Below are 25,603 nucleotides of genomic sequence, written 5' to 3'. Positions count from 1 at the left end.
CTCCCTCCATCCCAGGAGCCCGGCCCAGCTCAGCAGCAGAGGCCCAGCCCAAGGCAGCACTTTCTCTGCCCCTCTGGGCTCCCTCCAGGTGTCCCTGGGGCTCCAGAGGAACCTGCTGTGAAACAGGCTGAAGCAACCACTGATGTTCCATCCCTCGGCTGGGGAGAAACACTTCTTTCCAGAAGTGTAATTTCTCCTCTCAGAGTCAGTGTTACATCTAAATGTCACCTTTTTTGGTGTTATTATTACACAGGATACCCAGGCAGGGACAGGCAGGGATCTCCTTTACCCCTGCTGAGGGAAGGGATTCAGCTGAGTCAACTGAGGCATCTCATCCTGCATTTCTGCACCAAAGGTAATAGCAAAAGTGGTTTTCATATGATGTTGTAAAACTTTGACTTAACAAAGTTCGATGGTGAGGTTCACTCTATTAATTACTGCGTGGAAGAATCCTACAAAGGAAAACTGAGTTACACTCGAGTTAGACTGATTCACAGAGAGACCGGGGACACAAAAGGGTAAGGAGGACCCTCCCGTAGAGTCACGAGGTTCAGAGTGGACCCCCTTGCTTTCTAAACTCCTTCCTCAGAGAGGAGACTAGGTGCAGATGGGTCCAAACCTAGTCTCAGACTTGGTCAACAGTTTGTGTCTAAAGGATTGTACATGCCAAGTTTATGTAATGTTTGATTAGCATCAATTCAGCCTGCAATTAAAGTTACCAAGACAAAATCAAAGTTACCGTACTACAAGGTTATGCACGATATCAGTCACTTACCAAAGATCTGTCGTTGGTAAAAGTGGTTGAGTCCCCACCCCTGGAGGTATTTAAAAGACGGGTAGATGTGGTGCTCAGGGCATGGTTTAGTGGTGGACTTGGCAGTGACAGGTTAATGGTTGGACTCGATGATCAGATTGAAACGAGAGGAGTTCACAGCCTGGCCATGGCTCAGGCCCTTCCCTCTTCCAGAGCCTGCCCCAAACCACGGGCAGTCTGGTCAAGGGGCTGAGCACACCCATCACGGACGGGCAGGATTTGCCTGGGCTGCAGGCCGCATCGATCCCCTTGCCAGGATCGGAGCAGCCCAGGCTTCACAGCCTGGTCCAGCCCCATTGCTCTCCTTGAGGTCTGCAGACTCTTGGTGACACCTCGGGGTCAGGGGTGGGTTGGAGCTGGACACGCAGCTTGAAGCTGGACCCCTAACTTGAAGGCACCCTTGAGTGGTTCATTCGGTTAATTCAGTCTTGGCTGGTTTAGCTCTCTGTTTCTGGTTGCATTTCAGAAAACTTGGCTGGGGTTTTCCTCTTGGAAGGAAAGTGTTTTGCATACAAATATGTAAATACCTTCCAATTCTTTTCCCCTTTGCTGGCTTTCCTCTCGGCAGCGCCTCCCCACATGGCATCCGTTCAGAAGACTGAAAGTCCTACCGCTCTTTGCAAAATTAAACCTGTGGACGTTATTTTTCATACATGTCAGCTACCAGCAAGCTTTTACTGGCGGCTTTTTTCTGTCACTAGGCTTTGCTCTGCTGATGTTCAGCTATCACTGAAAAGCTCATCACACCGGGTAGTTTACTGAAAACATTTTATTGTAATCAAGAAGTGACATAACAAGGCTGCAATGTATTCTGCAAATCATTCTGCTGCTATTTTATAACAGATACCAGCTGCTTCTGCCAGGCAATTAAAAGAAAATTCAACTGTGAAAATTTTCAGGACAGAAAACTCCAGCCAGACTAATTAACGGTGGTTAAAAATAAGAGGCCCCAGCAACGCCTTTCATGTTGCGTGGTCACAACTCACAATTCTGTACAAAATGTTCGCTTTTTAAAGCTCCGATGTAAAAATCAAACAATCCAGCGGCAATTTTTTAAGTGCAACGCAGGGTCTTTCATGTCATCATTTGCAATGCTTGAACTCGTTCACATTTCAACAAAGTTTAATACAGATGACTTGGGAATTAAGTCTTTTTTCATTATCTGTCATTCTATGTAGGGACAGATTTCACTTTTTGGTCATCTTGCTCCTTGTCTTTGCTCTTCTTCCATTTGTTCTTCTTGTGCTTGTGTTTGTGGCTCTTTTCCAATTCCATTTCATTTCCAATGTGTTTCTTCTGCTGCTTCTGTTTCTTCTGCTTCTTGTCCTTCTTCTTCTTTTTTTTCTTGTTCTTTTTCTTGCTGTCTTGCCTCTCTCCTGAGCTGGCACTGCTCCTGTGGCCTCCAGTCTGACTCTCAGAAGGGCTTTGGCTACGGCTGCGCCTAACACTGGGACTGCTTTGCCTTTGACTTCGCCTTGCTTCAGGCCGGTCACCTGCAGCAGGTGCTGCTGTATCCTCTTTCACCTTATCAACAGCCTTTTCCTTTGGGTCGTCATGAGTTTTCCCTGCCGCTTCCTCACCTTTTGCAGATACCTTACTCTCACTTTCATTGCAGTCTGGTACAAATGCAGCCTCATCAGTGTCTCGCGTTCGATCAGAAGAGAGCGGCGAGGAGCTGCTTACCTGAGGCTTAGGCTGGGCAACACTTTTATTGTTTTGTCCAGTCACGTTCTCTTTCTCATGTTTTACATCTGGCGATTCCTCTCTCCAAGGTGCCTTATTACCACCTGGCTCTTTCTCTTCATTGCTCTTTACTTCTGGTACGTGCTTCTCCTTCTCTTCTCCTGCGTTTATATCTGGAGGTTTGGGTTCCTCCAATGTGCGCTTGGAATCGTGAGCAGCTTTGTGATCAGACTGCTGCTGCTCAGGCGGAGGGCTGCAGCTGCTCCTGTTGGCGTCTCCAGTGCACTTTTCGGACAGCTCTGCTTGTTCGTCTCTCGGCTTACTCTCCTGGACTGACGTAGATTCTCTGTTTTGAGAAGGGGACTCTCTTCCCCTTGCTAATTCACTCTTTTCATCTCTACGCTTGGAACTAGAATAATCTCTGTTGCCATCACGGTCAGAATTTTTGTCTTGCTTAGGAGTAAAGTCTTTAGCAGCGGATCCATGGCCAGTATCAGGCTTCTCTGAAAATCTGCGGTCTTTGGAAGATTGGGAAATACTTTTTCCATCTCCTTGCTCGGTTGCACGTTCTGAGGGGTCGTCTTCTTGCTGAACACTGCTCTTTCTCTTCTCAGAGGTGTCTTTGTCTGACAAAGAATGATCCCGGTCTTTGGTTTTTCCTTTTTCATTTGACATCGAACTTTTTGAACTTTTTGCGTCATGCTGGGAGCTTTCATAACTCACCTCTTTTGTAGTTTTCTGTCTTTCCTTCAAAGGCTCCGTCTCTTTTTCACTCTGTTTTACAGGGTTTGGTGGCTTAGCACTCGCATTTTGTATAACATTAGCAGGTTTTCCTACGGTTGCGGGCACCTGGGTAGATTGAATGTCTTCCTCTTCAGACTCAAAGTCATCCTTCTCCCACTTTGACTGAGGGACCTGGATCATAATAACCATGTCTTTCTCAGGGGCTGTGATATCATTATTATACTCCTCCATGGTCTTAATGACAGTTTGTTTTGTGTCTGGCTTTTCTTCAGTCTTTCTAACGGGGCTTCCTCCAGTAGAACTAGTGCTAAGAGGAAAAAAGCTGACATTAATCGTGGGTGAGATATACGCACCGCCATCTTTTGTAACAGTTTAGAAAACGGCTTGTGTTTCCATTCTAAATCTTGCGTATTTTTTCAAAAGATGTTCAATTAAGGGAACAGACGAGAGAAAGGATGAGTCCACTAGCTAAGACTATGAGCAATCAATTAATTTAGTACCTTCCTACTCTACATTTAATTAACAAAGACACGAGATTATCAGATTGGGGACTGTCTGACCTGGTAATTCCTTCATGTCCTGCTTCTACCAATGGTAGATAAATTAGCTATACATTCTTGTTTCGACATCTAAGCAAGCAATTAGGGAGAGGTATACACAACCACAGTTTTATTCTCATGTCCCAGTGTTCTTCTTCAGAAAAAATGTACGTTTTAAAAACTGTTTAGAATATCAAGACGCTATCTTAAGTCTCCAGTGACGTCTTAAATGGTTTGAGTTTGCGCTGTCCGGCTTCTTTAGATGCTGAAATGTACGTAATAACAGCTTCACACTAGATTCACTCTTTCAAAGAAGTTGGCACTGAGCTGGAAGCAGTGTAGCTGTGTCAACACGGCACTGTGCTCAAAGCTCAAATCAGTACAAGATATTGGCAACCAAGCTGCTATTTCTGCAAGGTATCGTTTCATCTCATACTGACAAAAGTAGATCATTACAGCACCTTGCAATTTTTCAAAGGCAACATATTGCATGGTAGAGACATGTCTGTTATCCTTGCCTTTAGCTGGATCTGAAGGAAGACCTCGAGGGGACTCCTCAGAGAGTCAACATATAATGAATAAGAAGGGGGGAAAAAAGTCCCAGAAGTAAGGGTGAAAGACGTCATCAATGAATTAACCTTATGAGCTGTCTGGGCAGTACAGACTGCTTGTTTTCTTTCACAAAATTTGATTCTGACCCAAGTACAGCTTAGCAGGAAAGATCACAGATTATTCACTCATTTAGCACAGATTTAGCTGTTCCTTTCATTAGTCACCATAAAGACTTTTACATTTGTTTGCGGGGGGGAGGGAGGAAAGAAAGAATAGGAAAAGAAAAGATGAGGTACCTGGTGCAATGTACCAGAGTTGCACTAGATCCATCAGCTGCCGTTCCTTTGCTTCTTACTTTTCCCTTTGCTTTTTCTTGCTTAACTTTGCTGCTGTTCGGCTCAGCTTTCTCACCAGGTTCTTCTGCAGGTAGCACATTTTCTCCACTCACAACCTTTTTGCCAGTTTCTTGGTTAAGTTTAATCTTTTTGGCGGGGTTGTTAAGAAAAGCAGGTTTATCCTCTTCTGGAGTTTGCTCTCCTTTTTCACCATCAGGCTCAGTCTTCCCCTTTGGTGGTCTTTTCGAGTCAGCAGCTTCTGGTTTAGAGGCCTTTAGGGAAGTCGCTTCATGTTCTTCAGCAACCTTTTCATCTACTTTTCGTTTTCTTTGTTCAGGTTTTGCATCAGAGGGGTTGCTTTTTTCAGCAGGTGTTTTTGACTTGCCCTCTTTGTTGGAGGGCTTCTCCGACTTGGTTTCTTTTCGATGGTCTTTCTTTGCCGTTTCCTCGTTGGCTGCTCTGGTTTCTGGGTGATCTTTTGTAACTTTGGGGTGAGCTTTCCGTGGGGAACCAAGAGCCTTCTCAGCCTTTTGAGAGGAAGAGGTTTTAACACTGTCTGTCTTTGGCAACTCTTCCTTCACTTTTTTCACAGCAGGTTCCATTCGAGGAGATTCTTCACGATCGCTGTCCACCTCCTCTTGGGAAGCTTTAGCTGGTTTTATTATGCTGTCGTTCTTAGGCAGAACAGCCACTTCTGCTTTCCGCTTTGTCTTGTCAATTTTTGCTTTTGGCTTCTCCTTCTCTTTTTTCACCTTTGCAGATACTGGTTTGAAAGCAAGAGAATCTGCTTCCATAGGCTCATCTCTCACAGGGGTGGCATCGTCTCTTCTTGGGAGCATGAACAGAGAGTCCATTTTAACATCTGCTGCTGGAACTGGCTCTTTGGCTTTCCTCGCACCTTCTAACAACTCAGCTTTCGGAAAGCCTTCATTCTCATCCCCTTTTCTTCTCTTCTGGGGGTTTTTATCTTTATTTCCTTTGCCATCTCCCAGTGGATGTTCCACCTCCTTCTCTTTGGATTTTGTAGCATCTCGGATGTCATGGCTCTCTCTTCCAGAAGGTTTTTCAGGGTAATTTCCAGCTGTATTACGATTTCTGTGGCTCTGCCCACCAGGATAATCCTCCCTACGTCCCCAAGCCTGTGGCAAATTCTCTCGTCTGGTCCCAGGCGGACCAAACCTATCTGGAGAAAAGTTGCCCCTGTTTACTGGAGGCGGAGGTTGAGGGCCAACAGCAAAGCTCTTGTGAAACTTTTTGTACCATTCTCTAGAGTTCCTTTCCCATTCTCTGTATCTTTCCTTTTCAAATGGATCTCTCAAGTCAACAGATCTGCCATAGCACGCTTTCATATCATGTGGAGGAACTTCTCTGTATCTGTTAAAATACTCCCTTCCTCCTTCCCCTCGAGGTACGGTCCGTGTAGTGGGAGAGTGGCCTCTAAACACTGGAGACCTTGATCGTGAACGGTATCTTCTTAGCCTTGAATGGTGATAACCCCGTGACCTTGACCTAGAACGATATTTATGACTCTTCCCTTTGCCTCTTCTTGAATACCGTGGGGATCGTGAGCAGGAACGAGAATGGGAACGACTAAAGGATCGAGAGTAGGAGCGAGAGCGGGAAGAACCTGATCTTGACTTGGAGTAGGTGTATGAACTTCTCGAGTAAGATGAAGCACTATAGGGAGACTTGGACCTTAAAAAAAACACAAAACACAAAAAGAGTGAAGTTAACTCAAAACAGTCGCTCTCCCCAGTTTTTTTCCTCCCACATTTGGTTTGGGTTTCTTTTCCTCTCCACAGGCTAATGCCAAAGCTTCTTTCAGCTGCTGACATACTGCTACTGCAAACTGAAGAACTTGATCGTATGTAAAAGTTTCTGCTTAGGAGACAGAACAGCTGCTGCATTGTTAGTGTACCAACATACAGGAAGGGGAAGCGTATTTCCACCCACTTCTATGACATTAACTACCATAGCTATTGATTGATCTAAGGCGGGGTATACTGGCCTCTACTGGTACATGAACGCACACATTTTTCACTACTCAACAACTACCTGCAGTGCAAATCATTTTTGTTGCAGTAAGATGCAAAAAGTGCAAGTCTTAATGGCTAGAGTGCAGTATCAAACACCAAGAAAACACGATTTAGCCTGAAGACGGCAAAGCTCCATTTTAAAATGCCAGCTGAGTCTCTTCATCTTCACTACTGGTTTGGCAATTTGTACAGGATGCAAAAGACTTGTACTGCAATCTTACACCCAGGACTATTTACTCCTGTCGCTGCTGATCCCTTGACTCATCCAATCCATCTGACGATGGAGAGGTGGAGGCGAACTCCTCCTGATTCTTCTAGACAACCCGCTTCTCCATTACGGACGTGTAAAGCAGTTACCTGGAAAACAAACGCCTACGCTCCTTTTGAATCTTTTTATATTCCATCGGTTCTTTACCAAAATCCTTTGTAAACTCATCACATTTGGACTTTTTCTTCTCCCTGTTAAAAGAAGTTTGACCTTTCTTACAAGGATAGTTTGACCTTTCTTACAAAAAGACATCAAGAAACAAACCCTGGCCGATAGGAGAAAATGTCTACGGCACGCAAATGCAAAAGGTGAACATCCTAGTTAAGCAAAGCCAGTTTAGAATGCCTAGAAGTTTCAGGGAAAGCTTTAGAATGACATTTGTCTGGGTTTACTTTTGCATGGTTTCACCTGCAATGAAAAAGAATATTGCAAAAACCACTAGGTCATCTTTGCTTATGTCAGACGCACTTTAGTGTAACTGCAGTCCGATATACTATCGCAAGAGATACAAAAATGAAAACCAACGCAACTTCATTGAGCCAAATACTTACTCCTCTTTAGGCCTCTGTTGTTCTCTGTAAAACTCCTCCCTAGGTAAAGGAGGTGCTTGTGTCGTTGGGATGGTATTTGAAGGAGCCGTTGGTCCTGCTGTTGGTACCCAAGCTGGCGACCTGTTGGCAGGAGCTGGGGGATATCCTGGAGGGGGGGCAGTGCACCCAGCAGCTGGAGGCTGACCAGGGGGAAACTGAGGAGGCAACTGGGGCGGTGGTACCCGCGGTGGGAGAGGAAGGGCATGGGGTGGTGGAGGATGCAAGGGAGGTGGAGGCACAGGCACAAAGATGGCTATTGATGGTGGCAGTGCTGGGGCCTGAGTCCTTTGGGTACGTTCACTAGGCGGGCGTCCTCGATTTGAACTTCTAAAGAAACCCAAAAACATGTGTCACTGTTTGTTACGCTCTGCCCCAATTTTAAAGAGGAAGGCGAAGGAAGCGGGAGCACGGTGGCGAGCACTTCTTGTTCTCAACTTAAGCATTTCTCTCCCTGCTGTCTGTTCATTAGAGACTGCCCTCATTTCTTGATCCTCAGACTCGCCTTCCACATCCCCAGCCCCAGCGGTTCCCTCAGTCTTCTCTCCTTATACTCAGCTTTGCGCCTGTGGATGGAGGCTGCCCGTGCTTGAAAGACACTCCCATCTCCCCTGTGCCAAGTGCCCACCGCTCCTCTGCCACTCCTTGATATGGTCAATACTTCACACTTCTGATCTTCAAAGCACTGCACAAATACTAACTCATCTTCTCTCAAACTTCTTTTAACTTCTTCCACATAAGCCTCCTATGTTGTTGCCTCATGAGGATGTGTTTGGCCTGGTTTTGTCCCCAAATTGTTATTTTCGGGCTTACTGAATTTGAGATTTTAGACAATCTGTGGGATGGATCCTGGGGTTTGTTTTTATTTATCTTTAGCATAGTATGAACACAATGCCCCCTTACAATCTATCTATAACAAATATGTACCAAAAGGAAGGACTAACTTGACACTGCAATAATAGAGAAAACAGACTCCTCTCTCTCTCTCCAACTGAGAGAAAGCAGCTTGGCTATTTCAGAGGACTGAATTGAAGACATTCAAAATTTTTATAAAATAACACAACACAGTGTTGACTATCCAATGCTTTGCTCAATCAGTATCAACTAAGTTGGTAAAAAAGAATGTTGGAGGCTGATTTCTATGGGGAAATCAATTTCTCCAGCCCTATTCAGCCAGTGATCAGAAGGGTGGCTTTCCACCTCACCCTTTAATGATATTTCATTTTTGTATGTAATTATGCTTTCTTCAAACAGTGTTCATTTTTCAGAGTCCTCTTCTCAATCATGTGCTGCAGTTTTCTTTTAAATACTCTTACTGCAAGCATAGATCCCCTTCGTTAAAGCCAATTCAAACGAAGCCATTTAAAAACGAATTACCACTTGTATTCTCCACAACTATCTGTGCACACTTATTTCATTCTAAATCAGCTTTAAGTTATTACATTATTATTTACTGTATAAGCTACGTGTTATGGTCTCGTTTAACAGGTTACAAGTAGGAATATATTGAATTTCTGTAGCATACTTACAGCTCCCAGCCTGGTCTGCCAGCTGCTGAGCGAACTGCGCTGGCTCTCCTGGGATGGCCTTTTGGCGTGGAGAGAGGAAAAAGAAAAAAATCCCATTCAGTTGATCTGAAGATAAGTTTTGAAAAGAACTTCTCAAGTTATAGTTGCTTACCAGTTGTGTGTATTGAGTGTCCTTGGGGGCCCAGAAGACTTGGTAACGCTGGTTGTCTTACTACAGGAACCCGACAGCCCTTGTGAATAAATGCAAACAGTTGGAAAAGAAGCTCTGCTAAAATACAAGCAGCACTGCATATGTTGAAATAAAATTTACCTTCTCTTCCACCAAACTGCCGATTGACTGAAAGGAAGATTTAGAAAGCCCAGCAGCACTCACCAGCGCAGCAGGAGGCAGAACAGTACCGGCATCACTACAAAAAAACCCAAATTTTTATTATTCAAACAGTGTTTTGAAGTGCTACTTGAAATACAAAGTCCCAAGTGAGAAAAGGCTGACTATAGTAAATGGGGAAAAAAATGAAAAAATAATCTTCTCCAGATGTACAAATGGGAAGTTGGCCGATTCCAAATGAAGCACTGACGAGAAGTCTGTTTGGACTAGTGGCATTTAACGAGAAATAGAACAGAATAGACTAGACTATTTCAGTTGGAAGGGACCCACAACGATCATCTGCTCTGACTGCCTGACCAATTCAGGGCTGACCAAGTTAAAGCATGGGATTAAGGGCATTGTCCAAATCCCTCTCCAACACTGACAGGCTTGGGGCATCGACCACCTCTCCAGGAAGCCCGTTCCAGGGTTTGAACAACCTCTCGGTAAAGAAATGCTTCCTCATGTCCAGTCTAAGCCTCCCCTGGCACAGCTTGGAACCATTCCCACGTGTCCTATCACTGCATCCCACCGAGAAGAGATCAGCACCTCCCTCTCCACGTCCCCTCCGCAGGAAGCTGCAGAGGGCAATGAGGTGGCCCCTCCGCCTCCTCTTCTCCAAACTGGACAAAGGCAGAGTCCTCAGCCGCTCCTCAGAGGACATTCCTCCCAGCCCTTTCACCAGCTCTGTTGCCCTCCTCTCGACGCACTCAAGGACCTTCACCTCCTTCTTCAATTGTGGGGCCCAGAACTGCACACCGTGTTCAAGGGGAGGCCGCAGCAACGCTGAATACAGCAGGATAATGACCTCTTTTCACTGGCTGCTTCCCCTGCCTTTGATGCATCCCAGGATGCAGTTTGCCCTCTTGGCTGCCAGGGCTCACCGGAAAAATATTTTAGTAAGCTGGCTGCACATAAAAGGATTGGAGTACGTATAGCCCAGACACTGACTCTCAGTTGTGGAAGATGCAAGAACTGAAATTCTCTTGGGAAACGTTTATGTGCTGGCTCAGTGGCTGCCTTAGAGGTTCTTTTGACTTGTGACCTTTGTAGTCAACGGTACAGCTGCGCCTGACAGTCTTCTGGACAGAGTGGCTCTTTGCATTCCAGGCATAAAATCGAAAGGACAGAAGCCCTCAACAACAGTACAGATTTTCCATGTATTTTCATACCGCTTCACTGGGTTGCCAACTAGGACTTTGTTGGTAAATGTTTGTAAAGACTTCAAATTTACAGTGTTTCAATGTTTATTATCCAAATCTGCGTGCGGCGCTGACTACACGGCATTACTGAGGATGACTCTGACTTATAATACTGATGATAGAAATACTGTAGAAAAAAGTGATGTGAAACACCTGGTCAGTTTTACCTCTCATTGGGCTTTTTCACTTTTCAGGAAACGATTATTTCCTCAGTACTAAAGAGAAATGAATGCACTCCAGAAGCTCTGACATAACCAAATGCTTACTTTAGGAATTGCTAGCCACTTAAACTCAAAGGGCTCCTGGGGGAAAAAAGTTCCTCTTTCAGGGTCAACGCGTACTGAATGACTTGTAAGAGAAGCAAACCAAAATACTTTGGAGAAAATTCTTGCATGAGGCACGCTTCCAAATTATTAAAGTGTCCTCATTCAAAGTAAAACCCAAACCCAGAACGGCCACAGTTCTCTGGAACTGTCACTAATGCTATAGAAATCGCTAGCTGAGAAGCTCAGGAGAAACAATCTAACTTCTTTTATATTCGTGTTGATCTACAGATTTCCTTACCAAAAAGGTCCACCTGGCTTTTCAGCAGGGGCCAACGATGACAGAGCAGCAACAGAAGAAGAAGCCAGACAAGCCAGTGGACTCATGAGTGGATCCCGCTGGCTGGAAATTGTTGGCCAGAGCAGAGGCTGCAGGTTGCGGGCTGTTGTTTGCCTCAGGAGTGGTGGTGGAGGTGGTGGCGGTGGCGGCTGCTGCTGCTGTTGCTGCTGAACCTGCTTATGGAGCCCTTTTGCGTAGCCAGTCCCATTTCTGAAGTTGTTCACAGCCTAGAGGCAGGAAAGCATTTACAAAAAGTTAATACGAAACTTCAGTAGACAGACGAAGAAAAGCCTGCACGGAGTAAAACTCCTTGTGTATCCTGTAAATGCTATCAGTCCTAAAATGAATCAACATACAGATGTATGGATACATCACACTGAACACTGATATTCATGACTTGCAACTCAGAGTAGCTGTATTTAAAGTACTCCAGCGTTAGCACTGAGTTTGAAAGTGAGACAAGCCTGTTAAACAAAAGGGTGACCTGAATTTGCCAGATTGTCTCTAAAGAGTTGTAAGCTTCTGTAACAACAGATAACGTATTTGAAAAGTAAATTGAGCCTTACTCCATTTAGCCTTGCTTAAGGAGAGGTAAATGAATATCTTCTTCCCTTTCAGCTTTTGAAAAATAGACTTTTCCTTGCCAACAGTTTACGTGAAAGTCATCGTGTTACCTGGCGTAGGGACTTGTTGGCGACTAAAGCGTCAGGAGAAACGTCTGTTTGATGACATGTGGGGCATCTGTGTTCCTCAGAGTCCAGTAACGCTGTTCTAATACCTGTGAATCATCAGAATCATCAAAACAGCTTTTAGCCAAACTAAGGAGTATTTTTGGGGTCTAATCAATTCTAAACACAAGTGTGTGGTTAATGGGTGAATATGGTCTTGAATTGAGAGCACGGAGCGATCAATGTTCAACAGTGTAAAAAATTTCCAGTCTGCAGCAAATAACTATACGGTTTGATATTGCACTCATGCAACACCTGAAGATGTAGAGGAGGCTGTGCCTTGATGTTCCGACTGATCTTCTTTCCGCTGGCTAGTACAGTGAGAAGTCACTAACCTCAAGGTTAATGAAGAAAACACATTTCAACACATTAGGAGGTTTGAGTTCTGAAGGTTTTAACCAACCCTCCGGTGGAGAAGAAGGCGGATTAAATGCCTGACTATCCGTTTGTTGCAGACCACACCAAATCACCAGAGCTGGCTATATAATTTTGTATGAGAGAAAGGGCTGTGGACAAATAAATGCAGTCACTATCTAATTCTGGAATCTCCTGCACAATTACGCACTCTTCTCATACTCGTCCTTCCGTATTGTGCTGGTCTGGGCGGGGACAGAGTTAATTTTCTTCATAGTAGCTAGTGGGGGGCTATGGTTTGGATTTGTGCTGGAAACAGGGTTGGTAACACGGGGATGGTTTCCTTATGGCTGAGCAGTGCTTACACAGAGTCAAGGCCTTTTCTGCTTCTCACACCGCCCCACCAGCAAGGAGGCCGGGGGGGCAGAAGAAGTGTGAAGGAGACACAGCCGGGACAGCTGACCCCAGCTGAGCCAAGGGCTATCCCACACCGTATGGCGTCATGCGCAGCATATAGAGCTGGGGGAAGAAGAAGGAAGGGGGGGATGTTGGGAGTGATGGCGTTTGTCTTCCCAGGTAACGGTTACGCGTGATGGAGCCCTGCTGTCCTGGGGATGGCTGAACTCCTCCCTGCCCATGGGAAGGACGGAATGAATTCCTTGTGTTGCTTTGCTTGTGCGCGCGGCTTTTGCTTCACCTGTTAAACTGTCTTTATCTCAACCCACCAGCTTTCTCGCTTTTACCCTTCCGATTCTCTCCCCATCCCACTGCGGGGGAGCGAGCGAGCGGCTGGGTGGTGCTTAGTTGCCGGCTGGAGTTAAACCACGACACGCGTGTAAAGAGATTTAACGAGATACATAAAAAGGGGAAAAAGCTTTCTGCCTTTTTTTTTTCCTTTCTACAAGGAGAGTCCTTTCCTAGTCAGGCTATACTTCAGTCTTAAATCGAACTGGTGACAAAGTAATGCCGTTATCTCCTATGTCTGCTTTCAGAAGATCAGTTTGATGTTGGGGATTAACAAACCTGGGAGTAACACTTACATTCGTCACAGTAACTGTTTCTACAGCAGGGAATAACCACGGCATCAGTCATTGTATCTTTACAAAGGAGACACAGCAGCTCCTCTGGAACGGGATCATGGGAGGAGGAGGGGGAGGACGGCTCCTCGGGTAAAAAGGGTGGCTTTTCCTTCTTGCCTCTGGCATAAGCTTCCCTGGAGGGGGGGGAGGGGAGGAAAAAGAAAAAAGTGAAAGACGAGGAAAGGAAAACTTTTCCAAGCGTAGGATTTTATCAAAGGAAGACAAGAGATGGAATTCTCCTCGCTCCACACTAGCCTTCGAAGACGCAGGCATCTCGTTTAAACTGCTTTTCTATAGCCACAAGACCAGAAGAGGGAGGGGGGAACAATTTTCCTTCTGCAGAACTCTCCCATTCATTGGATCAACTAAGAAATTGGCTCCAACTACAACAATAATGTTTTGACAGCTAGAAATTGGGTGCAAGGAATCCCACCTCTCCTTTGCCAGGGGGTAAAGGTAAATTGCAGGCTCAGGATGAAGTGAGTCTCCGAGTAATTCCATTTTATAAATAAGGGCAGTCTATGTTCCAGCTTCTACAAAAGGAGATCCACGACAGAAAAGCAGAAGTGCTACCAAGTGCATTTCGTAACAGCCCCTCTTGTCAGCCCACTGCTGGATTTTCTGAGTTTAGAGCAACAGGGAAACTTCAGCCTGTTTCACACGTGAGCTTGGATAAAAGTCAGAGGGGGAGGAAATCTCAGTCCAACGGCGATGGGTTACATTTTGCAAGAAGCCTTTGAAACATAAACCAGCAGCAAAACGAGCTTTCAGAGAGAACAACTCCCACTGTCAACACTACTGAAATATTTTGCAGAAATACAGATTCTTAGCACAGCACTAGTTTAACCAGCTTCCAGGGCCATGAGCAGTAGGGCCACCCTATTTTAATCTTAGAAAGTATCACAGATTTTAAGGTTCAGATACAACGACAATGCTTCCTCCCCTGCAATTACAGAGGCTGGCCGATTTGGTCGCCTGGCCACTCAGACATTTACGCACAGTTTCTCTCATTCGCTTTTGGGTCGGTCCAATGAATTCCCTACTTACGCATTAATAGCTGGTATGGCATACTTCCCAGTGTTGGTTAGCATAGCACCCTTTGTATTGGGATCTTTCACCTCTATCAGGAAACTCCGTGGAATTCCCGTGCTCCTTTTAATTCTGGGAACAGACTCAACATTTTTGCCCTGTTAAGAGAAGAAAGGCAAACATAGCTCATCTTAAGACCCACACTTAAAATGACATGTCCATGATTATTCTAAGCAGCAAAAGCCTTTAATCCTCTCCTTTTCCTTAACAGAAGGGTTGCTTGACTAAAATACTTATTTTCCTAAATGAATATAGCCAGGGTGTTCCAAGGCTTGAGCAGTGTTTTGAACGCCGTCGACACTCTTGGGCTTAACTTCAGGTTCCTTAAGGGTGAAATATCCCTTAGCCTGCCCTCCGCTCAGAAAAGACACCAACCCGCTCCTCCTCCAAAGCGCAATTCCCAGGGCAAGCTCAGTTCAGTGCTCTGAACCAGGCACTGAGGAACTGTATATGAAGGTTCAGTTCATACCTCACGCATATACAACGGTAAATGGCATGCATACTCACCCAGAGGCTTGTGTCATTAAAACAGGCAAATATTCAGCGGGTGGGGTCAACAGAAAGGAGCTTGGGTTTATACGAAATACTAAAAACTGTGAACTGTTGTTAAAAAGAGTTAAAACCAGAAACATTTCCAATGATATTGGAATATCTAAAAATATGCATGAAAGTTCACAGAGAAAGATCTATGGACATATTGAATGTCTATGACCTGGAAAAAATAAAAGTTTACATTTACAACTCCAGGTTTCCCTTGAATTTTGAAGGGCTTCACCCCCAGAGAAACAATTCCAAAGATGAGCAGTCATGTAGTTGTTAGGTAACTGCCAAGGTAAAAAAATGAACCCCCAAGTAACACCAGAAGTCCCCCTCAATCTTACCCCATTTGTTGGGCAGTTCTTTATATAGTGGCCAGGTTGTCCGCAACGGAAGCAGGTATATGATGGTGGAAGCAGACCCAAGGGTTTCTTCATGTAACTAAAAGGTTTTTGGGAAAAAGAAAAAGCTATGCGTGCGTCTCTCTTGTTAAAACAAACATCTCTACGATTTTTCCATCATCTTCAAAGAACAGATTGGACGTTATCAACACTTACTTGATTGGATGATACTCATGGCAGGACTGTGTCATCATAGCCTTGATTTTATCTTCTTCAGAAGCATTGGCCTCAGCCAGATTGGCAGTCTGTTCAACAGGCAATACACACATTAGAAACACATTTCAGCCCACACGGCCAAAGACACCACCACTCCCCCGATCCTGCAAAGAGCAGCACAACGCGGGCTGAGGTTGCATGAAAACAGCCGCTGACAGAAAACAGAGCCGTGCTGAAGATGCGCTGGGGAGTCCTTAGGCCACTGCAGGGGGTTTATGGGCCTGGGAACCTACTTGAAAAGAGCCTTCTTGGGCACTCCAAACCTTGGGCTCTCTTTGTACCTCACACAAAGACTCCTGTAACCAATCCAATGTGCTTCCAAGTGGACTGAAGCTCTGTGTAGGAAAAATTATACTATCCAGCACTTTTAAACGGATTTTTAAGCCCCAGACTATTTGAAGCAGAAGATAGCCCCTGGACATTTAATTGAAAAAGATGCAGGCAAGTACCATTATTTACATTTCGCAGCAGTAAAAGGACACACAAGAGTCGGGGAAGTGGGTCTTGCTGGCTGAAATTCAGCTTCAGACACAGAAGCATTAAAAGGAATCAAGCTTTTTATAATCCCTCAGCAAGACAAAAGATTCTTGTCAGTGGACCACGATGTGCTGTAGGCAGTCCCAGCTGCACGTTCCCCCCCGCTACCCTCTTCATATTCAGCGATTTAACTGCAGCAAGCAAAACCTGCCGGTTTTTCCAGTTTACTGTGTCCTTTTAACATACAAATCGTAATAGAAACCTTATCCAGAATTACTGAAGGTAGCTGATTTTTCTTTTAAGTCGTGTTTGTTCCAATGTTTTTATTACACACCAGCCCAGATACAAGCAGGGCCTGAGGGAGTGACTGTAAATGATCTGGACCTTCAGGCACTGATCATGCAGGTCAACCACTCCTGCTTTTGTTTTTAGATGCATTCACTCCCAAAAGCAACCAACCAGGTTCAACATTCTCTGAAATGGTTGTTTCATATACACAGTTTTTTCTCCACAGTCACATAATGCAGATCGACATCTATGAAATCATTAATGTTTATAGAAAACTTTACAGATACTTGACTCGTTTGTTTGAACCCAAACGGTTTACAAAACACACCCAAAACCCACAAAACCTTACTAGGAATAGACCAAAATTCAAACATAGCGTTTCATACATAGGAATAATAAAACAGAAACCTGCTAACACATTGCCTCCATGCTAAGCCAGTCTGCACTGAAGAGGTCAGAGCAAGTAACAGTTTTGAGCTGCTTTATGCTATGTTCCTGTATTTTTCTGAAATACTTAAATTTTCTCAAAAGCTTCAATGTGTGCCCTACTTGGACAGGTTTTCACATTTCAGAGTAAAACTTCACAGGAGTTTACAGAACCAAGGACACGTTCAGAGACAGCACCAATGGAGACCAATTTCTTTTGGTGGCTGCCTTCCAAACAAATTTATGTTTCCTTCCCCCCAGTGTACACAATTTAATTTCTGCAGGAAGAGAGGGAAGAAGTTACCCGTGGGGAGAGATTTCTCTTTCTCGGCAATGAACTCCAGCCTTTATTTTCAGAAGAAAGAACCAGCTCCTCTGCATTAAGCCCTGCCTTCTCTAATCTTTGTAACTTTGCAGACTAGGAATTCAGTTGGCTAGCACTACGCCTGTCACAAAGGGCCATCACTAGTGCTTTCCCCGACAAAGTGACACCTGGCTGAGCAAAACCAGCAAGCAGCTCCATAGCAAAACAGGGCATTACAACCGTTTCAGAAGGGCACATCTGCTAAAATGCCACACATGCGCATCGGCATGTTCCTCTCGACAGTTAGGTACACTGACACAATTTACACAGTCTGCATTCAAACAAATTAGATCGTGGTGTCCACTGTAGATACGCTACAATTGATGAAATTGTGCAGCATCCGCAGAATGCATCTAGAACTATAAGGACTAGAAATTCAAAAATAGCCATGCAATTGTCCGTGTTCCAGAAGCGCTTCTATTTTGGCTGTTGCAAACCCCCTTGAAATGGCCATAACTTACAGCCAATTAAATTCTTCTGTAAAAAGTGTGTTAGTTTCCAACGCAAAATTAACAAAACATAGGAAAAACGGTAAACGGCTTCCGAAGTGCTGCTGCTTTGTGTCTTGCAGATGAGTAATACTGCAACATTATGTTGAGGCTGAGTTCCCATACTGGTAACTCCTCTTTACAGGATAGTACCAAAATATACACACGTTTTAAAGTTAAAATAAAAACTTTAAATTGCTAAGAATTAAATTAAAGTTGTGTTCACATTACAACAGTCATCCAGCTACAGATCACGGTATAGGACTTAAAAATATGAAGCTAACACAGGTTTTTTAAAGTATTTGACAAGAATACGTACATACCTTAGCAAGCTGGCCCAGAGAAATAGATGCAGAAGAGTCATCAATCTGTTCACAAAAAATGAAACACAGATTCAAGTTCTACAATCAAAACACAGCAATAGTTAACCTCTGCTGTAGCCTGAGAGCCTGCGCTATGTCCTCTGAGTGTCACTCAAAGAGGCATTTCTAACCTAGTGCAATCTGTATCTGCTCAAAACAAAGTCCAAGCCTATGACAGCTTAAGAGTGCCTATGTGGTTCATGAGAAGAAACTAAAAGAACCAAACCCGCTTGCGATCAACTCACTGCTCCAGAATATCGCAGAGAAGGACCCCTGTCCAATGTTCACAACTGCTTAAAAGCTGAAAGGGTAAGGAAGCTGTCAATTTTCAGCTCAAAAGGACTTAAAAAAATACTTGAGTTTGTTTGAGAAGGAAGCATCACGACAGGAGACTTCTTTTCAGTGTAGTTTGTAAATTAAGCAGTTAACGTCTCATCATTTAGAAATGCACACGGTTTGGGTTTATGAACGCAGTACAGTTGCCCGTCAAAATAAAGCACAGGCGTATATGCCCTGAAACATGAACTCTGCCCCTCCTGTCCACCAGTTTAAGAATATTCACCGTCCCCCACCAAACCCAAATAAGAACACCAATCCATCACCAACACATCAGCCATACAAGTAACCACCACTTTGTCTAGACAAAAATCAACTGCTCAAATTATTGAAATAAAGGTGACCGAGAGTTTGGCCAAACTAAAAATTCAGCCAGGAAGGACCACAGTTGTGCCTGACGGTGCTAAAACAACGGCCATGACTCTCTGCATTTCTGCAGCCTCGAAGGACAAACACCAACTAGAGATCCTTGCTGTTACTGAAATAGTAATCGAAGTCAAAAAGGATCCACTTTCCTGCTTTGGGCGTAGTAACATTAGGGCAAGAGCGCAAATGTGGAAGTGGAGAATGATAGCTAACACAAGACAAGACAACGAAGAAATATTCAAAGTGTAAGCTTTTGTGCATGCTTTTTAAAAAACTCTTAACTCATTTCAATTTTGCTGCTTTACTCTTCAACAACAATTGGCAAGCTTTCCAGTGCTTTATTCCTGAAAGAAACAAAAAGCACACGACAAGCTGTACAAACATACATCTTGCCAGCTCTAGGCAGCCAGATGGAGAACACGGCACCACGTTCAGCTGTGCAAACCCTGAACCTACATGATCTAAAACCGATCACGCGTCCTCTGTACAACACAAAGTCATTCAGGACATGTTCTAGCAGACTCAGTACGAAATACAACGCATTACTGGGCACAAATACCAACGTTCACATCAGAGCTGTGCAAATAATGGCATTACTCAGTTTTTACTATGCCCAATCAAAGACATTGTATTTACAACATATGCTATGTTTCACTGGAAAAGATATTAAGTTAATGTTTGGAAAACTACTACAAAGCTGCATTGTTTAGAATTAAGGGCAGTGTGTAGAAAAAAGTGTGAGATTGTGTTTTACATACTGCTCTTGATGTGCCACTCGCTGGCTCAGTTCGACTTCTTCTAGAAGAAGAAATAAAGGTGATCAGAACTTCAAATAAAGCACTTGTACCCAACGTAAAGTAGTGAAAACCGATTATAAAACCTGAATATCAAAACATTATGTCCCGATAGTCTCGTACATGTGGAAATTTATTCATATACACAAACTGTTCTCCCTTGGTACATGCAGTGCAACTAAAAAAAAATCCCCAAATCACGTTTCTACTTTGTCACAAATTACTCTAAGGCTTACAGCTATAGAACACAGCAGTGCAAGAGCAAGCCCTCAGGTATTTTGTCTCTGCTATGGAAGTATCAAAAATACAAAGTCTGTACTACAGGTCTGTGTTCTTCCATAATCAGCCACCAAAACACGAAGGTCACTTTAGCCAATGTGGGTGCCCCCAGCGTTACAAATAGGCACCAGATACAGCACTTTAGTTTCTAAGAAAGAACAGGGACAGTCTAGACACTTTGAAGTGCAAGTGCACTTATGTTAAAAAAATCAGCCGTCGGACAAAGAAATACCAAACCCGTCAGCAGCAGAGTCTTTAGAACAGGGTTGCTTTGTGGAAGCCCAAGCCCTGTGCTCAGGTATCTGCCATATTTAGCTATGAAAGTGCCAAAATATTAAATGTGTTACGTATGCTATATTGACTCAAAATAGTAATAGAAAGGTCACCTGAAAGCAGTTCCTGGGGCTTTGTGCGATTTAGGAGTCCTGCGACAAAAGAAAAAGGTCTTGATTGCCAGAATTTGCATTAAGATAATCTTGAAAATGTTACAATAGTTTAGGAAATATTTATTACATTTGAACACTCGCTGAGATTCCACACACTCATGGATCTGTACCTGCATGCTACTCATCATGGATCAGACATGCAACCGCTGATAGCGTTAGCAAACAATTCATACATCCTCCAAAGTGTGCCATGAGCAGAGGCAATTCAAAGGCTGCAGTGGAATTTAGGTACAAATAGAGAGAGTGCCATTCTTTCCTCATCCCCACATGCAGGCATTTATTTGGTCTTTGATGCTAGCAGCATCTCTCCTCTCCTTTCAGGGCAGCATTACAATACCAGGAGAGGGTGCCATCCAACCCGAAACGGAGGATGCATTGACAAGACGGCGCTAAGCATACGCGTTGAAATTAACCCCCAACACAAGGCCCTGTTTATAAGCACAACGCTGTGGCGTCCAGAATTACCAGGCAGCGCCTGAAAGCACTGTAACAACCACGGCAGTAATACGCCCAAAGTTTACATGCAGAGCCACATTAATCCAGGGGTTTTTGCTTGCAAAGGCTTCCTGGGTCCCAGGATGCTCCTGTACTGTTGGTTCAAGACACGCTGTAACTCATCAGTTTATTTACTGAGAACCAACATTAGAAAGACGTGGCAGAACCCCAAGCTAATAATATCAACTAATTGTGGTGGAGAGGTGTATCTTTAAGTAGGCTGGCAAACAGGACCCTCCAAACAATGCCAGTGGAGCTAATATAGAACTGGACTGCATGAATACATAAATGACAGCAATAATCCTGTAGTCGGGATTGCATTTGAAGGGCTGTCATTTTAATCAATATGCCCGGTTCTCTGTCCTCCGTGAATCTTAGGAATACAGAACTAAAACCTGGGGCACCGGTATCACCTCAGGGTAAAAACAGACTTAGAAGGATAACTAGTAACATTTGGTACCGTGCTAAACGGCTTACTGAGTTTCAAGTTTGGAAAGGATTAACCATTCCTTCATCGTACTTGCACAAAAGGCAATATACTTTAGGATATTGTTGTTTTTCTCTTGCCTGAAACGGACATTGTCTTTAGGAAACTACTAAGAATCACTTCTGAATGGAACTTCTTGTTTGCATGGTTCGCCAGCCGGCAACTCTTGGTCTGTCCTCTAGAGCTAGCGTGCAAAAGCCCCAGATTTGGGGGGTAAGAAGAGCTGCCATATCCCTCCCCCTCCCTCCCCCAAATGCAAGGAAGAGTCAAACCCCGAGAAGCAGACTCTTCGGAGATGGGAACAAATTACAAGTTTACACTACAATGCCTATCTGTCTGTACTATAAAAGCCATCAAAGCAAACACATATAATAAGGAATCTCTCCATGTAGAGGAAACAGGATCCACAACTTGGCTCTCAGAAGAATCAACCCCAAGAACAAACCCAATGAAACCATCTTAAAAGTTACCACTGTTGGAGGTTGAACCCCATGGCCCAGCAGGTCTGAAAAGGTAAGTCTGCTTTGGGACAGATACATTAAAATTTACCCCATTACAACAAAAACTAACAGCAGCTTTCACAAGAAAGATCCAATCGGAATGCCTCTGTAAACTAAGAGCAATAAAAAAGTTAACACACTGAAACCCCCAACAAAGAATGCAATGCTTTACGGATACTTACATCACGTAGGGTTTGCTGGCAGCTTTAACTCCTGCAACAGGGATTCTTCGAACGACGACCGAGGAGTTCTTAGGAATGAGGGCGTTATCATCGGTGTATTCTGCAAACAACACAAATACAGACAAAAACATTAGTCGCTTCCGAAGAATGTGTATTAATAGCTAATTACACAGCACTTCAGAGAACCCCCTCACAGATGTCAAAGCAAAATTTGATGTGTAACATCGCGCTTTTATCATCTCAACACACTAACAGTACAGTTCAAGAAATCTTCAGGTCTGATAATCAAACACAAGCAGCACCATCTTGTTCTTTTTTTTAAAATAGTTGGAATGCCAACAGCAAAATGGTCCCAAGGGTCACTAAAGGAGGCTCTGCTAATGCATGAGGTTCTTTCCTGACCTAGCTGAAGTGGCTTTTGCTGCTGTTGGGCTCCAAACCCAGGAGGTCTTTGAAGAAAAACAAACAGCAGCAAAGTCTCACCTGCATACACCAGATTCTGAAGCCTGACCAGCTTGCCCTGCAGCAAAACAGGCACTGCGCTAAAGCCTGGAAACTCTGCGCCATTGCTTCAGTAGCCGTTCACTAAAAACGCTTCAGCTACGCTGCTGGTGCTCAGGACGGACAGAACACGGAAGAGAGCCTGCCCTCGCTGCCTATTTCTTGGAGCTTCATCCATCAACAGCCACACTTCTCAGCTGCTCGTTACGCTGAAATGGAAACGGGGCTGGCAGTTCTAGAATTTGGATCACAGAAATGTTGGGCGGTTTTTGAGCTTGCTTTCACAAGCAGGGCAGAATGGGCTCCAACGCGGTATCTCCCCTCTTCAGCTGCTCATCTCGTTTGAACGAACCAAAGGAACGTGAATACTTTCCATTCACTTTTTGCAGAGCAGAGAGACTCAAAGGAAATTCCTTAGGAAGGCAGCCTCGGAAAGCCTCTCGAAAACAGCGTGTGCCTGAAGCTACCCATGCTCTGCCTTGGCTCACACCATGTCAGTCTGCTGAAGAGGAGGAAAGCCGCCTGACCTTTACACAAGGCCCCAACAAAAAACCACCTGCCTGAGACACTTGGACTGAGACAGCTTAAAATGCAAAGATCTCTCCATGAGAATGGTTTTGATATTGCACTTCCACAAGCTGGATATGACTAAATATGTTAAAGCACTCTCAGCAGCCATTCCCTGTAATCTGCCTACAGTTTTCAATATCAAAAGCCCTTACCTTCACAGACTAAATCAGAACGATGGTCTGAAAACCAAAGATGCTGCATACCCAGCCAAGCTCTGTCAGGGTGGTTTTGCTCAGTGATCACATACAAAATAGCAATATTTCACAATTTACGCTCCATTTTTCAGTGTCTTAGTCCTAGAAAGGACTACCATTGACAAAACCAGAAGCTTTTCCAGAAGGCCCATATCCTGAAACCAACCCCTAGAGCTCTTCTCAAAAGGAAAATCTAACCATTGCACAGCCCCCTGTCAAGAAAGGCCTGCCCTGGGACGTTTTGATGGAGCAGGAGCTCCGACAGTACTGAGGCCCAGACAAAGAACGGGGAGCTCATGCCAGCTGCACTTCTCGAAGCCCCAAGCTTCAAGGTTTTGAGCTGCTGAACGAAGCCGTGCAGAATATTCTTCCTGCTCCAGATCACAAACCACCGGATTTCGATTTCAGAGATACGCGATAAGCAACAGTGGCTCCACAAAAAGGCAGGGGTTTGCTACGCCTGTGCCCAACTGAGGATTGCGGGGGTTCTGCAGAAGATTGCAAGCGGCAGCACCTCTCCTAGAAAGAGACTGTATATATGAGGACAGCAACCAATGCTTTGATTCACAAATCATGCAAGCCTGCAGCGGTCAATTTGAACACGCACAGCGGGTGTACGACGCAGAAAGAGGAATAAGACCTCTTTTAGTGTCTTGTGACAATTCATTGACCGTTAGAGGAGAAGCATTGACATCTGCCTTCTGAAGCGACTATCCGTGCATGTATCTGGAGAGAGACAGGTACGTGCTTGTTTTCAATCCACTTGTTAAGTGCACACTGAAGAGAGCTCCAGCCATCTAATGACAGACTGCTATAAAAATGAATTCACCTTCCAAGTCAATCAGTCCACATTTAAATGGATCACCTGAGGAGTGACAATAGCTTGGTGAAGTAACGGCTTTATTTGTGTAGGACACTCATCATGGCCCATATTGGTATTTGGTGCTTGAAGGATCCTACTGGCTCAGCCAGCAGTCAGAGAATTTGTGGAAGAGTGTTTGCATACAGCAGAGGACATTGCTGAGCTCGTTGTGGGAAGGGACCTGGGGCCAGTTGGCTTTCATACATTTATTTTTCCTTTGCCTCAATTAATTGAATGCATTTTGGTGAGGAAATTTTGTTAAAGGTGAAGTCAAACCATGTAGACTAAAAAGTTAATTTTTTTTTTTTTTTTTTTTTTAATCGGAAAGGACTAAAGCTAAAAAACGTGTCTAAAACACAGCCCTGAAGGTAGCTGTCAGGACAGCGACGACAAAACAACAGCTCTGTCGGGCCCCCAGCACAAGTCACAGCTACCGACTGTGGCCGAATCCCGTTATCGCGTCCCACCCCGTGCCCACCACCCCCACCCACCTTCTTGGGTCTGGGCGTTGGAGATCTGCAGGTCACAGTTGGCCGCCTTCAGCTTCTCGCGGCCCATGATCTGGCGCTTCAGGTCGCACAGGGAGATGTGGAGCCCATTGAAGGTGACTGTATCGTAGTTCAGCTTGGAAAAGAACTTATAGTGGATGCACGACATGGTCGGTGCCTGCTCCGCGACGACGTCTACCGCAGCAGACGGCGTCGCAGCCTCCGCGCCAGGACAGGGCCTGCGGCAGCTCGGGGAAGGGCCCACGGAGGGGGCCAGGCAAGCAGCACGGGCTGGGCTCAAGGCCGCTCAGAGGCCACAGCGCTCCACCACGGCCAGGCCCCCTGGCCTCAGGCAGACTCGGCTGATGGAGGCCGAGTGGTGGACTCCATCCCGGCGGTGCTGCAAGCCCCGGCCCTCGCCCCTGCAACGCCCCTGCCCACAGCCCTCAGCGATGGAGCTGGGCCGCGGCGGCAGCTCCTGCCCGCTCCTCCTCGCAGTCCAAGCGGGCGAGTGGACGACGGGGAGAGGCCCCCACGGCCCCGGCTCAGCCTCCGCTCCCTCTCCGCACGCAGCGCACCTCGGCCCAACCGCTCACTATGGCAACTCGGGTGCCCCTGCCCCAACGTTCCGCCGAGGGGTTTCCCGGCCAACAACCGCAGGGGCTGCCGTCAGCGTGTCACCGCGCACACATAATGGCGCACGCACAACGGCACACCGCACCCACCGCCCTGCGCCTCACGTGGCCGCTGGTGTCCCTGCTGTCCCCCCAGCCTGTCACCGCCCGCTGTCCTGCCCCACTTTGGGCCTGCGGTCTCCCCCTGTCACCCCCTGGGCCTTCACCACCCAGCGTCACCTCCCGCCAGCCCCTGGCCTGTGGTGCCTCTCCCAACAGCCCTGGGCCTGCGGTGTCCTGTCGCCCCCTGGGCCTGCGGTGTCCCTCCTGTCACCCCCAGGCTGTCACCACCCGCTGTCCCCTCCTGTCAGCAGCCAGCCAGGGCAAGACAGCTGGGGGGAGATGCAGCGGCCTTTGCCGG

The 25,603-nt window shown here is 45.4% G+C and overlaps 1 protein-coding gene across 1 annotated transcript; it reads right to left on the bottom strand.

Moving 5' to 3' along the window:
• Positions 1 to 1,984: 1,984 nt before the first annotated feature.
• On the bottom strand, positions 1,985 to 24,737 carry LOC309603606 (E3 ubiquitin-protein ligase RBBP6-like; the record flags this gene model as incomplete). Its single annotated transcript, XM_082338407.1, has 18 exons — positions 1,985 to 3,548; positions 4,629 to 6,362; positions 7,061 to 7,162; positions 7,523 to 7,885; positions 9,088 to 9,145; positions 9,239 to 9,317; positions 9,398 to 9,494; positions 11,221 to 11,486; positions 11,934 to 12,037; positions 13,382 to 13,554; positions 14,468 to 14,607; positions 15,391 to 15,487; positions 15,604 to 15,692; positions 18,030 to 18,074; positions 19,529 to 19,565; positions 20,230 to 20,268; positions 21,954 to 22,053; positions 24,572 to 24,737. 18 exons carry the CDS (start codon positions 24,735 to 24,737, stop codon positions 1,985 to 1,987), a joined length of 5,253 nt encoding a protein of 1,750 aa, XP_082194533.1.
• Between the last annotated feature and the right edge of the window lie 866 nt (positions 24,738 to 25,603).

This window comes from Platalea leucorodia, assembly GCF_965183815.1.
Source record: "Platalea leucorodia genome assembly, contig: HAP1_HAP1_SCAFFOLD_146, whole genome shotgun sequence".
NCBI lineage: Eukaryota > Metazoa > Chordata > Aves > Pelecaniformes > Threskiornithidae > Platalea > Platalea leucorodia.
Note: the sequence above shows the minus strand (reverse complement) of the source record. Positions and strands in the feature narration are given on the sequence as shown.